A 17,398-nucleotide genomic window follows, 5' to 3' on the forward strand; every position below is an offset into this window, starting at 1 on the left:
ATGTATGTAAAGTCAACATCGCATGACACGATGCCCCAATAACCTTTAATCATTTAACAAGCTGTAAATAAATCCAACATTGCTTGACAGGATGCCTCAATAACCAGTAATCATTTAACAAGATCCACATAAAGTCAGCATCATATGACAGGTTGCCCCAATAACCAGTAATCATTTGACTAGATGTATATAAAGTCAACATCATATGACAGGTTGCCTCAATAACCAGTAATCATTTGACTAGATGTACATAAAAGTCAGCATCATATGACAGGATGCCCCAATAACCAGTAATCATTTAACAAGATGCACATAGTCAGCATCATATGACAGGTTGCCCCAATAACCAGTAATCATTTGACTAGATGTATATAAAGTCAGCATCATATGACAGGATGCCCCAATAACCAGTAATCATTTGACAAGATGCACATAAAGTCAGCATCATATGACAGGTTGCCTCAATAACCAGTAATCATTTGACTAGATGTACATAAAAGTCAGCATCATATGACAGGATGCCCCAATAACCAGTAATCATTTAACAAGATGCACATAAAGTCAGCATCATATGACAGGTTGCCCCAATAACCAGTAATCATTTGACTAGATGTATATAAAGTCAGCATCATATGACAGGATGCCCCAATAACCAGTAATCATTTGACAAGATGCACATAAAGTCAGCATCATATGACAGGATGCCTCAATAACCAGTAATCATTTGACAAGATGTACATAAAGTCAGCATCATATGACAGGTTGCCTCAATAACCAGTAATCATTTGACAAGATGTACATAAAGTCAGCATCATATGACAGGTTGTCACAATAACCAGTAATCATTTGACAAGCTGTAAATAAATCCAACATTGCTTGACAATATGCCTCAATAACCAGTAATCATTCGACAAGATGCACATAAAGTCAGCGTCATATGATGGGTTTGCCTCAATAAACAGTAATCATTTGACAAGATGTACGTAAAGTCAGCATCATATGACAGGTTGCCTCATTAACCAGTAATCATTTGACAAGATGCACATAAAGTCAGCATCATATGACGGGTTTGCCTCAATAACCAGTAATCATTTGACAAGATGTATGTAAAGTCAGCATTATATAACAGGTTGCCACAATAATCAGTTAATATCTTCAGCTTATGAGGAAAATATTTTTATATGCTTTTGTTGGTATTTTCCTCAGAGATTCTACTACGAAACTAGCTGTAAAATTTCATTTCTTTCTGTACATCTTACTTTATTCCTGATAATTTGAGACATTAAGGAGCCCAGGATGGCAGAGTGGTCTGAAGCACTCACCTTTTTTTATCAATGTCATCTTGCCTCTGTCCACATGGGTTTGAGTCTCAAGCTCTGCCAATGTAGGTAAGTGAGAAAGCTACCAGTAGCTTACTGGGGCTTTCCCAGGTTCCTCTCCACCAATTATACTGGCCACCATGTATGGCTTATCTTATGCTGAGAAATGGCACTAAACTCAAAATAACAATCACAGTATTGTCACTTTAACTAGTTTAGATGCTGTCTATTTTACTTCGAAGCTATCTCTTTGCTTAGTTTGTTAAAGTTCTTATTATTTATATTCTTTGCTGAAATAATTGAATAAAATCAGAATCATTAAAGTAAACCAACTTGTTCCTTTTTTGGCTTTGTCAGTAGGGGTTAACGTTGCCAGTCATAGATGTTGGTTAAAATAAGTGTGCAATTAATTTTGCCATTTTGCATTTATTTCTTTGATTTGCTTGATGGGCATTTGTATCAGACATATATATCATCTTGTAATTTAAACAATTGCAAGTCATAGAAAATGGAATAAAGACACGAGGCCAGAATTGGGTATATGCCAATATAATATACTTACTCACATAATATAATTGTTATTACAAGTGTTTGGTTTCAGATAAGCATCCAAAAACGCCATCACTCTGGCACTACATGATTATATTCTTTTGTCAGTGGCAAAAAATCTACTACTTGAAAATAAATGAAGAGTAAAATCACCACCAATGGCTGGATTTGGGTATCATGCTGTTACAACTAACATTTCTTATTTTTCAGTGCATATAAGTTTGGACTTGTAAGCTCATTTGTTATGCATTTTCTATTTCCCACAGGTGGAGATGGTCCCAAGAGGATTGTACTGGAAGAGGTTAGAGAGAAATGCCAATTGCATGACAGGGTTGGTCTGATTGGTTCACTGAAGCATGGCAAAGTAAGAGAGGTAAGCACTTGCATACTTCAGCTCTACTGAAGTACTGGGGTCTAAGGTACTCACCTTTACAGATCACTGACATTTCACCTCTGTCCATGTAGGTTTGGGTCTTGGGCTTGGCTAAGGTCAGTATGTGAGAAAGCTTGCCAGTAGCTTCATGTGGGTCAGTGCTTCGTCCTGGGGTTTTCTCAGGGTTCGTCCTCCGCCAGATATAATGACTGCCATGCAAAGTTTATCATATACTGAAAAATGGCATTAAGCCCACAATAACAACTACCAAGGGACCTTTGCTTGAATTAGAATAAAATCAGTTGGACTCTATATTCAGCCACATTGTAAAGAAAATTCAGTATTGTAGTTGTAACAATATGGATTTCAGATTCAAAATTTACAGTTATCTCTCTTTCATTACATGTGTCAAATATGGTATGGCTTACCACATATGAGAAACTTCTATCTCAGGCTATTTCCCTAGTCATCAGTATAAATCACTATTTTTTCTGCTGTTGTTATCCACCATTGCATTATACATTTATTACAAATGGATCATTGAGCAAGAGAATTTACTTAGAGATAGCCAGTTAAACTGATCCACATGTAAGACACATTTAGTTTTGTGATATAAGCTTTGCTGAAACATTTGAATTACACAAGCAGATTGAGTTAAGATTTTTCTACTATTATATGGTCAATACATTTATAATATTTGCTAATTGATCTTATGAAACAGTTGTATAAAGTTTTCTGGAACCCCCATGATTCATCTTTGCATTCTTTCCTCATGGAATTACAAATCTGACATGATCCCTACTATTTACAATTGACGTCATGCTCTACAGTTGTTAGACATTCACATTTTTTATGATCCCCAGATTTGCAGTTGACATTGAACTGAACAGTTAAGTTGTAAGAGCAATTCATTGTAGCTTCTTCAGAATGTTGTACAAGATTAAAAAAATGTTTTATTAATACAATCAGATTTTCAAAAAGCTTTATGCTTTTAAAGCTTAGTTACATGCATGAAAATTAGGAACTACATTTTTATAAAGAAGTGCATTCTTTCCATGACATTAAGAAACTAATGAATAATCAAAAGAAATAAGCAAGATAAATAAGCAGAAGAAAATAAATACTGTAATAAATTAAAATATCTGACTTGGAACAGTTCACTCTTCAGTTGTGTTTTCAGACTTCATGAAATGTTAGGTAGTTTGGTATTCAAACATTTTTGGCCATTTCATTATATAAAAGAATATATTGCTCTCAATATTGAGAATGACCATTAGAATCACAAAATTTTGAATTGTCTTTTAGATTCTGGTACAGGGAGACATTTTGTTAAACACCTCACTAACTGAAGCATTCTGCATAGCCATGGTGGAAGCAGCTTGTTGTGGGTAGGTCAACTTCTCTCAGCATTATCTACATTATTACTTGCACAAGTCTAGTGTTGTCTGACCTATTTCTCCAGCCAAGTTTTTCTTCTAAAAATTTAGAAAGCTAACTGGATCTCTAAAAAACAATTTCCCCTACAATTTAGTATCAGGTTGAAAGGCTTTATCACAATTATTACTCTTAAATATTTGGAAGCAAGTTTGATATGTTTGGTGAATTAGAGTTTGACAGTTGTTAGCATGGCTGTGTTGAAGTGCATAAAACATTTGTCAAATGTATTGTGGAATATTTTAAGGCATTTCATACACTTAGTGCCATAATTCACAAATTAGAAAATAAAAGGTATTTTGTATCTTTAGCTTTCAATAAAGATTTAAAAGCTTTGTTGGTAAATGTGACTTTTAAAGATCTCTAATTACTTTGATTATGAGGTAAATGTGACTTTCAAAGCTCTCTAATGACTTTGATTATGAGGTAAATGTGACTTTTAAAGATCTCTAATGACTTTGATTATAAGCAAGAGTCTGCATACTAATTATGTCTTTATCTTGGAATAAATTTGTATTACCAGTAGACTTACATTGATTATATTCTTACAATATTCAATAAGCCTGCTTAGTGAAATGGTCAATCATTAAGTTATGTAAGACAGGTGAGCAATGTCAGGCTCACCTGGGTCTCTTGTTTAAATATTCCTTGACAGAGCATTTAAGACATGACATGATGTAGAATTCTTGTTTTGTATCTGTAGACTACAAGTTGTGAGTACCAGGGTTGGTGGTATACCTGAGGTGTTGCCTCCAGACCTGATTTACCTTGCAGAACCAAGTGTTAAATGTAAGTTAGGATTTGCTTTTAACTCACCTGGCTGTAAGAACTAGTGAGCTCATGGTATGTTCCAGCATACATTGTGTTTCATCCATTCATTTGTGACATCTGTTGTCATTTGTTGTTTTCAACATTTTCTCATAAACCACTGGACCGGTTTCATCGAATTTTGGCAGAGTGTATCCTGGCATGAAGACCTTAAGTCTTTCACAAGTTATGGCAGTCTGTTTTCAAACATGGTCAATGTTACTCAGATTCGAAAAATTACTTCTCTACAATTTGTGGAAAGAATTTATTCAATTTTCATTGACAGCATCCTGTCAAAGAGGTCTTTCACATAATTTACCAATAATGTTGACATGCCATGAAATATGACCACCAGTACTAACGTGGTGCCCCCCCGACCAATGATTTGTACATCTAATGGAGCCAGTTTTTACCACTGCTTGAAGTGCTTAGTACATTATATACACTAGTCATTATAATATATGTAATGTTTTAAAAACAAAACTACATGCCTACCCTAATTTTAAAACCAGTACAAAAGGAAACACAATGTTCTGGGTGGGTGGGGGGTCTAAAAATATAGAAACCTTTAATTCAGTTATTATAACAAAATGTGACCAAATTAAAATGAAAGCATCCTGACATAAAGTGCTTGTAAAATGATATCAGTGATGTCATGCCACTATAAAATATGGCCACTTAAAAAAACTAGATTAATCTTTTATGGCTTTCAAGTTCATGCAAATGTTGTAGAGCCATTTTCAAATATTGCACCATTCCTAAAAAGAGAAAAAACTTCTAATGGCTTTGAAAGAAACCAAACTGATAAACGGAATTGAAAGCATGCTGGTATGAAGGGCTTGAATAGTTATTATATGATGCCGACCTGTGGCTGTACTTGAAACATGGCCATGGTTACTTAAATTAGATAATTTTGAACGCCAAATTGATAAAAAGCCACTCAACCAAGATTTTATAAATTTGACATGAAGCATCATAGCTTGAAGGTCTTTCTGGTTTTTATTTGATGCTGATCTCTCATGAGACATGACATCTGTTGCTGATCTCTCATGAGACATGACATCTGTTGCTGATCTCTCATGAGACATGACTTCTTTGACTCAATAAGGAAAACAATGAAATAATTGTATCTAAAATAACTCTTGAACAAAATTTGATAGCTTTGATAAAAGAAATCTGGGCATGAAAGCTTTTCTATACTGGACAGAATATGTTGATTTGAAATTAGATATGGATACAGATATTAAAAAAATGGATAAACATGTCAACAGTTGTTTTCATTCAATATGCAATCAGCAGCAGTGAAAAAAACATGTCAGCAGTTGTTTTCATTCAATATGCAATCAACAGCAGTGGAAAAAACATGTCAGTGGAAAGTATCTTATTGACCCAGATTTCCTGTTCTTGCATTTGGCTACTACAGAAGTTTCATTATGGTGAGTGATCTAAGGAACACCGGGTCCTCTTAACTTTTTTTCAACCTGGCATCTCAAGCTAAGGTTCTGACATTTTTGTTTGTGAGAATTCTTTCTCTATGGAAAAGTATCATGAGGAGATGATGTCCAAGGAGTATCAAACTACAGTGAAGCTGTCGCAGATAAGAGTAACAACGGTGGTAATAGTTTGGGGTATCCTAGGGATCTTGCATAGTCTGGAAAAAAACCATTGCTGTAGTATAAACATTAATTTATGTTTTATTAATCAGAGACATATATCTTTGTTTGCTATTTTCTGGTTCTTTTGGTGTATTTAACATTTTTTGCTGTATCATTTAGAGGAAATAAACTAAGTCCCATTCCCAATGACACATACACGCAGCCCAATTTTGGCATATAATAATGACTTAGATAAATTACAGAGTTAAAGGCGGACATTCATATTTCAAGCAGTGTAGATTTTCTTTTTACTTTCTTGAGAAAAAAATTTAAATTTGAAAATATAAGTATTTTGTTTTAATTTGGTGGGGGAGGGAGGGAGATAGATAATGTCCATCATTAATAGCGTTAACACACTACTGTATCCAAGGGAGACATTATCTTCACTGCAATCCATATTTTAAACTTTCATTTTTGTTCTTTCTCGTAAGGTCTACTTGAAGCATTGGAAAGGGCCATTGAAGATAAAAGGCAGGGAAAAGTTGTGCCGCCTTTCAAGGCACATGAGAGGATTAAAAAGCTGTACACGTGGCCTGATGTGGCATGTAGGACAGAGACTGTGTACAATAGAGTTCATCAGCTAGAATGCCGAGATCTGGCAGCCAGACTCAGAAGGTATTAAACCCACTATCTTGAACCAGAATATGTTGATATCAACTATATATTCATATACATTGACATTTGGAACATTGAAAATGACTTATCTTAGTTTTTCAGCAACTTACTGAGAACTGGATTTTGTGCAGGATGTTCAGTATGAACCAAGAGGACACCATGTCTGATCTTACTCTCAGTATAATTTTACCCAGCCTTTGGGAACAAAATATTCACATAGCAATCTGCATAAGCTATTTTGTTTTTCTTCAGCTTTTAATACTGTAGTACAAGATACAAAACACTAAAAACACTAGAGATCTTTTCCGGGTCTTGTGAATAGATAATGAGGGTAAGCCATTATGTGTAATTAAGTGTAAAATTTTTGCAGTTGCCAGATTACATTTTAAGTTTTATTCATTGTATTTCTGAATATTTTCATTCTTAAGAGGGACAGTTACAGATACAATTCTTCTGTTAGATTTGTACATGCTCAGGTAGCACATAAACCTGAGCTGAGTGCTCCAAATCTGTGACAGAGGGTTAGAAGGGAATACAGTAAAACCTGTTATGAGAGACCGCCTCTTCTGCCAACCAAAAGTGGTCTCTCAAGACAGGTGGTCTCTTATAAAAGGTGTGTGAAAATGGACTGGTTTCAGGGTTAATAGTTAGCATTGTTGAAAAATAAATAATACCCATACTCACTGTACATGTATCATATCCTTTATTCATGAATCTTGTTAAATATTGCATGCATTCCTCTCAAAATATCTTTACATAATAAAGATATACATCTATCAAACAACGAGAATAAAATTTATATTTCAACATCACATTAATGTGTACAAAAAATGAACAGTTAGATATGATGTATATATCTTATTCTATACACTTATTCACTTGTTTTTTAAGAAATCCATTATACTTCTTTGTTGACATGTTTTACTCAGCTGTTTGGTCTGAACATGTATCTCAATTATTGCCTTTTCCTAAATCAACTTTCCACTTACTGGTATGTTTTTACTTCTTGCAACACAAAACCACTCCCATACTCGCTCGTTCAGATCTCCGTAAACTGTCCGTCGTGCTGTGGCATATTTCTTCTGTGCTTATGCACCTTTCTGCCATTCGTTTCTAATGGACTCCTTGTCTTTGATTACATTTTGAACTTGCGTTTTACCAACGCTTAAGCTGACTGCTATTTTGCGAGCGGTCTCCCCTTTTTCATTTCTTTTAATGACATTAATCCTTTCTTCCAGTGTTAAAATTTTTCTTTTTTTCAGTGGAGGTTCTGCCATTGTTATTAGTGTTGACGTTATAAAGACTATAGGTTTTGATCAGGTTTTGGGGAAATGTGGAATAAATATATATTATGTACCAATGAATGAAACCAAAAGACATAATTAACTCATCAAGAAACTCTGAGACGAAGTTTAAATCAACAGCATTATAGCTCGACAAACAAAGGTTGCGACCATCTGCACAGGTAAACAGATGGTGGCTTGGTGAAACACTAACAAAAGAAATAAAAAATAATTTTAAAAAAAATCCGGAAATGATTCTCACTTACTAGTATTAAAGACAATGAGCTCATTCACCCTCCAGGCATTATGGATTAACTGGAAAGACAAACGATGTACTCAAACGTACACTGGAGCCCTTTCAAACGATTTCTCACTGGGACATAAGCACTACCAGCGTTTTGTGAGTTTTCATAAAGATAAAGAAAAAATACAAACCTCTAAATTGACTGTGTATATCCATCATTACTCCCTTTGATATTACTTTTTTCCCTCATTTCACATGACTTCGGCACTACAATGGCGGTTAGTGACATGTACTTTTGACTGGTTTACTGCAGTTTACAAATGACACCGTATGCTAGAGTTGTAAATTTCACAAAACTGGTACTGTAGCAAGACAAATTCTTTTTAAATACTTTATTAGAGCAGTCTTTACTAATTATGCAGTCTTTGTTAGAAAGGATTAAATGATGGTTGGAGGTGTTTATCTCGATATATGGTTGTTCAACTATAGTGTTATTTAATGTGCACTTTGTTTGCATACTACATTTATCCCGAGCTCTAGCATTTACAAAGGATTAAGTTAAGGTCAGTGGTGTCAATCTGTTTTGTTTTTTTGGCGATGCGGTCGTTCATAGCAGTGTCAAAATGCACATTTTGCCAAGAAATCGCAGTCGCTGGTTGCATTCAGCAGGTGGTCGTTCATAACAGAGCGTTTATATAGTAAAATCGATCCGTGCATTACGATTGTGGCCGGAAATGACAGGTGGTCGCTTATAGCAGAGGTCGCTTATGACAGGTTTTACTGTAGTAGAAATGACATAAAATATTACTCTTTTTACTGTCAGTAATTGCATTATCTCCCTGAAACAAAGTCATTTGATACAAATGACAATCATAAAATGATATTATTACATGGGTCATTCTAATGCCTATTTTTCTTGACCTGAACTGTAGACATCTATTTTATATTAAGGGAACAATTTTCAAATTCAGCAACTGGACCAGCCCATGTAGTGCTTAGAAAAGTCTGATAACCACAAGCCTGTATTACATCCAGTTCTAATCAGGCCCAGCGAGGAGTCCATTATGCTTGTACAAAAGAAGAAATACAAATTTGAACTTTATGACGAACATGAGTAAATATTATGCCACTGCTCCCTTTATGAGTCTCAAATCCTTCCAAAGTTTGTCACCTTGCTTGTATAAAGAGTTGTAAACTTTGTGTATAAAGCAAAGTATATTTCAGGTACTATCAGTGTGGACCACTGGCTGGAAAACTGTTTGTTATTGCTGCTGTCATCAACTTCTTCATTCTCTGTATCTTACAGTGGATTTCTCCAGCTGAGGTAAGAATATTTCAGTGTTGTTTTAGTAGTCTATGGCACTCTTATATGTCATCAGCTTGAACCAGATTTTGGCACGTTTTATAAGGATTTCATCCATCTATGTTTTTAGCATTTTTGTTCCAATATGTACAGTCAAACCTGCTTATCTTGACCTCATTTATGTTGAGCATTTCGGTCCATTCTCGAAAACATCCTTCTTTATTATGCTAATTTTACCATGCTTATCTCAACCCTGTTAAGTCGATAACCCTGTTATGTTGGGCATACGTTTCGGTCTTAAGTAGCATCTGGACTGGTTATTTAAAATGGAACAGCTCAACACCAGTAACACTTAATACATTCAGCCATTTCACTCTAGCTTCATCATCCACGTGTACATAATTAGAAAATTCTTCCCGAGAAATGCCATTCTCATCAGCCATTGATTTAAGATGACATTTCTGATTGAGGCATTGAATGTTGCATTTTTCATAGTTATTGGTGATTGAAACAAATTTATTTTGTAGTGCAAGTTTCATTTTCTGCAGGTTATTCATAATTATATGCATTACTCTACTCTGGGATTCGTGCTTGTAAAAATATAGTGAAAGTTATACTTATGCTTAATTAATAGATAAAAACTTGGTGACAGGTATTCATTTCCATATGATTAGCCTCTTCAGACCAATCAGCCACTTGGGTGCCCCTTTTACGTTTGTTGTCTCGGGCACTGAGGCAGCCCAGATTCTAGGCCAATTTAAGTACATGTAGCATGTAAATGCTGCAACAGCTAAACAACCAAATGGATATTGTGGTTAATTGTTTGTTTACACACATTTGTTGACAATGGATTATACATTACAAAAAAGGAGACTACCATTTTTTTAAAACCAGTATTATGAATTTATTCAGTGTACAAAAATCATTGAATTGAATTTGTAAAAAATTGTAAGATCTTAATAATAAATATAAATTATTTAGAGCACATGTGTGCATCTCAGAAGCCATTTGAGTAAAAAAGAACAAATAAAACGATCATTTCTTTTATCTTTTACAATGTGGTACGTGAGTTTGGGTTATTATAAACAGTTGTTTTTTTATAATTCTGATTCTGTCTTGAGCCTGTAAAATTTGACATAATGACACAATTACACTGTATCAATTTCCATTAAATAATATTTGTATTTAGATTCATGGCAGCTATCGGTACATGTATATCCTGTCTTCAAAGACAAGCAAATCTATTTCGCTTAAGTAGGGGTGGTCAGGTTTCTTTAAGTTTGTAAAAAAAATCTTCTGAAGGTAAGGTATTTTTATTTACTGAAGAGTATTCAGACTATTGTATGTTCACTGCAAAATATGCATTGGCGGTGGAATTAAATGAGAAAATTGAGTACCTTTATTTCATACATGTACACACTTGTAATTTATTATCAACACTGTTCTTTTTGTATTGTCTTCTATGTACAGCAAGATTGAATTTTGTCTAAAAGGTTATGAAATCATGACACTTGTTCTTAAAGTAAAACTGTACACAAATAAGGCAATTCTTAATCTGAAAGCTACAACCTGTTTTCATTCCAGTAAACCTAAGAGCAAGACCAGGAATAAAGGTCAAGGACATCTTTAAAATTATGTTACCATTTTTCATGAATCCTAATATCGTGAGACCCTGATATATGGACAATTTTTTTTTACCCCAACCCCCAACATAATTGAGATAACTTGGTTTGACGGTATCTTAAAAATCAATTATAATCACCCATCTCTGGATTGAGTGTGTTGCTATAGTTTCTTGTCCATGTCCTCATTATACTTGACACTGTTCACATCTACTCTTTTAACACACCTACTAATAACTATAGATGCCTGATGCAAGCTTGAAACTAAAATGGATCTAAATCATTAAAATTATTTTAAATGTTCATAGTGAAGAGAACTGGTTTAAAAGCCTTCTATATATTATATAGACAAAGGGAAGCAACTCATACAGGTTAACTCCCCTCTCAGTTGTCCAAGTCCTCATTATCCTCAACACTGTACACATCTTCACTATTGACACTTTTACTAAAAATTATTGAGGCCTGATGCAAGATTTATACTAATATGGGTCTAAATCTTTAAATTAATATATGCACTTAGTGAAGACAGCAGATTCAAAACCCTTCTTAAATACATGGCCTCTTAGATAAATAAACAATAAGAGACAAGATGCATAACTCTAAAATTAGATAATTGTCATTCTGTTTATATATTATATAGGCAAAGGGAAGCAAATCGTATAGGATAACTCCCCTTTTTATCTGCTCAGTGGCAACTATTATACCTGGATGTGCCAGTTTTTACTTTCTGCCATATGCTAAGATGTCCTGCAAACAATCCAGTTAAAGTCTATACACTTTATAATTTAAATTGAATCATTTTCATTTATTTTTCAGTTTTACAATAAATGAAAATGTTGTTTTAACTGGTGTATGCAACATCTTTTTAAAATTCAGTGAGTTTATTAATATTTTTTTTGCAATTATTGTACTGTTCATTATTCTCATATGAAATTTAGATCTGTAACATTCAGTTTCACCAGAGAAAATTTGGGGCCAAAAAAATGAGCACATTCAACAACACCTCACATCTGATTCATTAATTAGACTCATTGGGGATGTCAAGAAGCTCTTTACTCCCAGTAGAGCGATGTAGAAACTGCACCAGAGCATACTGTATCTATGAATAGAGTAGACTTATTGATTAGTCTCATGGGTGATGTCAAGGCATCTTTACGTCCCATACAGAATAATGCCACAACATGTTGAATCCGTGAATACAGGAGAATCATTGATTAGTCTCATGGGTGATGTCAAGCCATCTTTACTCCCCATGAAGAAAAAGAATAGTGTCACAACATGCTGAATCCATGAATACAGGAGTATCATTGATCAGTCTTGTGGGTGATGTCATAACGCTCTCTTAACTCCCTATGAAGATTCTAAATATGGCTTACAATCTTTTACCCTGTCTGTGCACAAAAATATTAAGAAAACTTGAAGATTTGCAGATTGACTATATGGCAGTGACAGACTTCTGACCAACCTGTCGATCCGTATGAACAAGCCGTCTACAGTTACATTGATCAGAAATGTGTTAGTTCTGACCTGCAAACTAGTCATCTAGATGGACTGCATAGCCAGCCAGCCATAATGACCATACTGCACCTGTCCAGCTAATCAGACTGCAAGGCATATACCATTTTTGATACACCATTCCAACTGCTGACCAGCTGGTTCAGCCATACAAACAAGATATGTACATTTATAATTGTCAGGAGTCTGTTTTCTCTGATTTGTTGGTGGCCAAAAGATCAAGTGGTTTGATCATTCCTAAGAAATGTATAGTGAACTGGCATCATTACTTATGAAGCCATCCAACTGAGTCAGACTGGCAATGCCGGACTGGAATTCCGTAATGCAGTCAGTGCTGATGGCATATTTGTGAAAGTACCCCCCTCCCAAACAACAGAAAACAAAACCAAATTGAGCAAATGAAGATGCATGCTGCATACTTGATTATCTTTTCCCTTTGATGAAGTTGATGAAATAAAAATGCAAGAACATACCAGTCCAACAGTGGAATGGATAGATTTTAGTTCACGGCAGATGTAGATGAAATCTAAAGGATTCTTTTCTCCCATGGAATGCCATCCTCCACTGTCAGTCAGTTCTACCTTCAAAGTCAGTGCCTTGATAGATGTAGATGATGAGGGTGACATTTCATCATTCAGAATCTTGCCACAACTGATGAAGGTTACTTAAATTACTGGGCATCTCATGGTGGAGCATTTGTAATCCTAGTAATGCAAGAACTTCATTATGGTGAGTCATTTGCACACTGCTTTCTCAACCCAGTGATATAAAGTCAGATAAAGGCATATTTTCCCTGCATGTAGAAATTGATAAAGTGCACGGACAAGTCTTTAACATTACGCCAAAGTTACAAATGTGTTGACTTCTTCCTACATGATTTTATGCATCTGATGATTTTTTCTTTGTTTAGCCAAAAAGGCTGCTAACAATCATTGTTGCTTTCCTACGAACTCTGTCCATTTTGGTTCTCCACTTCTGTTAGGCCATCAAATGGAGGAGGTGAGGAAGCTATAGGACACAAAGTTTTCCTTTAATTTTCAGTGCAATTGACCATCCCTGTTAGGGAGCATGCATGAGTAGGGTGATTATTGGCAGAGAATTTGCTGTGGTGGTTCTCACCAACAACTGGTCATATGGTCGTATTTTTGCAGGCAGGCTGGGAGAGGAGATACAGGAACAGAGTTTCTCCTTCCCCAGACCTTCTGTTAAACATCAGTGATACATCATCATGAACGCCTTCTGGCAAACCACCTAGGTGCCAGACTATGCCCTCTTCATCAGATTAGGACCAACCATTCTCGCAGAATGATGGGTGGTCCAGATGCAGTTGGTGTCTGATCAGTCATGTGTAGAATATACTTTCATATACTGATTAATATGGAAAAAACCCAAGCCCATAGGTTTTCACAAAGAGTTCAGGACATATGCCACAATGTTCCTGCATGAAACACCACAGGAACATTTGGTAAGTTTGGTTTTTGGTTCACAACAACTTTACTTCCCTCATTGGGCCTTGTTCCCTCTGAACAATTTAAAAACATTCCAACTTGGCATCTTCCTCCCAAACGCATCAGAAGAATCGTTCAGGCTTCAGAAAAGGAATCAACCAAGATGTTACAGTTATACCCTCAGGAAGATGTCACACCAAGTCACAAGCCAGTTTAGGATGTCCTTCACAAAGAAGGCAGCCATTCATTGATGACACACTACAGCATGGTTTTTGGTACATGAATTGAACAACTTTACTGCCCTTGTTTGTAGTTCATGGTGGATAATCAGTGTAAAGAAGTATGACCTTATCCCTTCTCAACATTTTGTCCATCTTGAAATGGAACTCTTAACACTTAACCTGGCATCTTTCTCACAAAGACATAAAAATATAGGTCATGCATCGGAGAAAGCATCAAACAAAACATTGTTAGGCAAGGATGATTCTTACAGCTCCTCACCTGACTCTGAGGGGTGGGGAGAGGACCTGCTGCAATGCCAGTTTGCTTTTCGACCTTTGCTGGTCATTGGCATGTGGATTCATATGGGGAAGGCTCTTCATATCAAAATCTTAGAAATGAAAGCCATTCTCAATGCATTCCATGTGTGGGGTGAACATGTCCATGGAAACATGGTCCTGATAATGTCAGGGAATTCAGTTAGGGTGATGTACCTCAGCAAGGGGTGCGGAGTCAAGAGACCTTTACCTCATGGTAGGGGAATACCTTCATGTGTACTCACAGGATTGTAATATTCCATGTCTGGCACATTCCTGGCTGGCTTTTCTTCCATACCTGCACTTTTAATCAGCTGGCAGATGATGTGGCCATACACTTTTCTTCCACCAGTTTAGATTATGAAGATAATTAAGAAGTGAGGGGCACGGACTGCAATAGTTCTGATTGCTCCACTTTTATGAAACAATCAGAAGCAGTGATCTACACGATTGAGCAACAGACATACCCAGATGAGTCATAGCGACCTTGACTAAGCTCATGCAGTCAAGACTGCCACTATTTTATACATGCCTGAGAACTCCTCCTTCACTCCTAGTGTCTTTTGGGGATGTCCTGATCAAAAAAGCAGTTTGGAGCTTCATTTATGGAAAGGATTGTAACAGGTGAAGATCCTCCACTTTGTGGACACACAGGGGGAAATATTGTGTTGTTAGTGATTCTCAGCACCCATTACCTGATGCTGAACTTCTTTCTCTTTCTTGTGAAGACAGTTAGTCCCAATCATAATAAGGGATACTGTTCCATGATTTCAGACACATTCACAGTTCATGGAAGAGACTGCAACAAGGTAATCCCTGACTTGTGGTCCAATTTTGACACAGACATTATTCCCCAGTGGAATCTCTCCTGGGTTTTTGACATGTCCAGGTCACAGACATTATTCCCAAGTGGAACCTCTCCTAGGTTTTGACATATCCAGATCACAGACACTATTCTCCAGTGGAATCTCTCCTGGGTTTTGACATGTCCAGATCAGACATTATTCCCCAGTGGAATCTCTCCTGGGTTTTGACATGTCCAGATCAGACATTATTCCCCAGTGGAATCTCTCTTGGGTTTTGACATTGACAAACTCATCTGAGTTTAAGCTATCATTTTCTCCCCTGACCCCTGACTAAAGCAGCTAACATACATGAGTTGCAATTTATGATAGCACTAACTTTGGCATGTAAAGTAAGCGAGCTGCATATGATATCTGTAGATCCAAACTATGTGCAGTTCCATTCTGATGGTTCATTGGTTCAAATGATATGGCCAGGTTCCATCCTTACTGTCACTAGACAACCAACAATAATTATTCATTCCCTATCTTTGAATGATCTGTTGAGAAATGCAGAACTGAAGGATGCTGTATGTACCATCAGATTTTAACTGAGATACATGGAGAAAATCTTCATTGGCTGTAAATGACTATTTTTTCCACTTGACTTAAGGTAGTTATTAAATCGATGTACGTGTAACCCTTACAGGATCAGGTATACCAGTGAACATTTCAGTTCATGAAATATGAGTGACTTCCATGAGCCTGGCCATGAAAGTAATGTGTCAATTCAAGATGGTACTAACAGCTGCCTTGCTAGGCACACAGCATTGAGAGGTTAGTGCTAGGACTGGTTGAACTCATGTCAGGATAATGTGACTGGGTGGGATATGATGCTACATGTCTGTGACATGATGCCCCAGTGCTAGACATCACTATGAACTGCTGTCTACAGACATCATAGTGATATGAGTGAAAAATTGTTAAAGCTACATTCAATATAAAAACACACGCACACACACACACACACACACACACACACACACACACACACACAACAATCATGAAAACACAGCCTTTGACACAGACAGTAATTTACCACTTTTGCTGAATTCACTTAGGAAACTTTTGAGGTGAGACTATAATCAAGGGAACACATGTATGTAAAAAATATCTTTTTCTTTTACTAAACTAATATTAGGATTAGTTCATCCTTTAAGCAGAGCAATCATGCTCCTATTGGGTGATACAGATAGTGGTAGAATTCTCAGCATTTCCACCTCTTACATTATCACCTTATGTAATGTGATAAAGTGAAAGCAAATTTAGTAAATTTTGTTTGTATGATAATACTTACCTGATTACTTTATAAATAATTAACGCAACTCCTCATGTAATGCAGGCATCCATTAATGTTTAACTGGAGTAATAAAAAAATGGCATATCATGGTATAACAGTGGCCCCCTAGTAAGTAAAAGGGGAGTTAACCTATAAGAGTTGCTTTCTTTTTTCTATATAACATGTATGTAGACAGAAAGACGTTTTACGTCTTTCCAGGAGGACTTGATTCAGAGGTAGCAGAAAGTTATCCTAATGTAATGTGATCAGGTATTATTTGAGAAACATAATTTACAAAAAAGTTTGCTTTCTCCATTTAATATGTAAACCTTTTGTAATATATATTTATTAAAAGTTAAAAGGGTCATGTATTAGAAGGCTTTTAAAATTTTTGTCCTCACTCGAAACAAAATAAAAAATTTGTATTACACAAGATATTCTGATTTCATTGCAGCATTTGATGTTAGAATGAAGAGAATCTCATCAAACTTTGAAGATATTTATAACTTTGATATTTCTGTAGTCATGTAATTTGATCTGGGGATTTTGAGTTTTAGCTTAAGTTTCTTGCTCA

The 17,398-nt window shown here is 35.8% G+C and overlaps 1 protein-coding gene across 8 annotated transcripts in view; it reads left to right on the forward strand.

Moving 5' to 3' along the window:
- The window catches only part of LOC149781962 (phosphatidylinositol N-acetylglucosaminyltransferase subunit A-like), a 52,901-nt gene that overhangs the window by 34,216 nt on the left and 1,287 nt on the right, over positions 1-17,398 (forward strand). For 7 of the 8 annotated variants that reach the window (XM_089936144.1, XM_089936148.1, XM_089936146.1 and 4 more), the window contains 5 exons: positions 2,135-2,241; positions 3,547-3,629; positions 4,379-4,464; positions 6,569-6,752; positions 9,504-9,603. In XM_089936144.1, coding sequence (XP_089792270.1) covers positions 2,135-2,241; positions 3,547-3,629; positions 4,379-4,464; positions 6,569-6,752; positions 9,504-9,603 — 560 coding nt within the window. Of the gene's footprint in view, positions 1-2,134; positions 2,242-3,546; positions 3,630-4,378; positions 4,465-6,568; positions 6,753-9,503; positions 9,604-11,166; positions 11,200-17,398 lie in introns of those variants that run through there. The other variant, XM_089936149.1, reaches the window with a different exon arrangement.

The sequence above is a fragment of the Sinohyriopsis cumingii genome, chromosome 15 (assembly GCF_028554795.1).
Source record: "Sinohyriopsis cumingii isolate HCF-2022 chromosome 15, ASM2855479v2, whole genome shotgun sequence".
NCBI lineage: Eukaryota > Metazoa > Mollusca > Bivalvia > Unionida > Unionidae > Sinohyriopsis > Sinohyriopsis cumingii.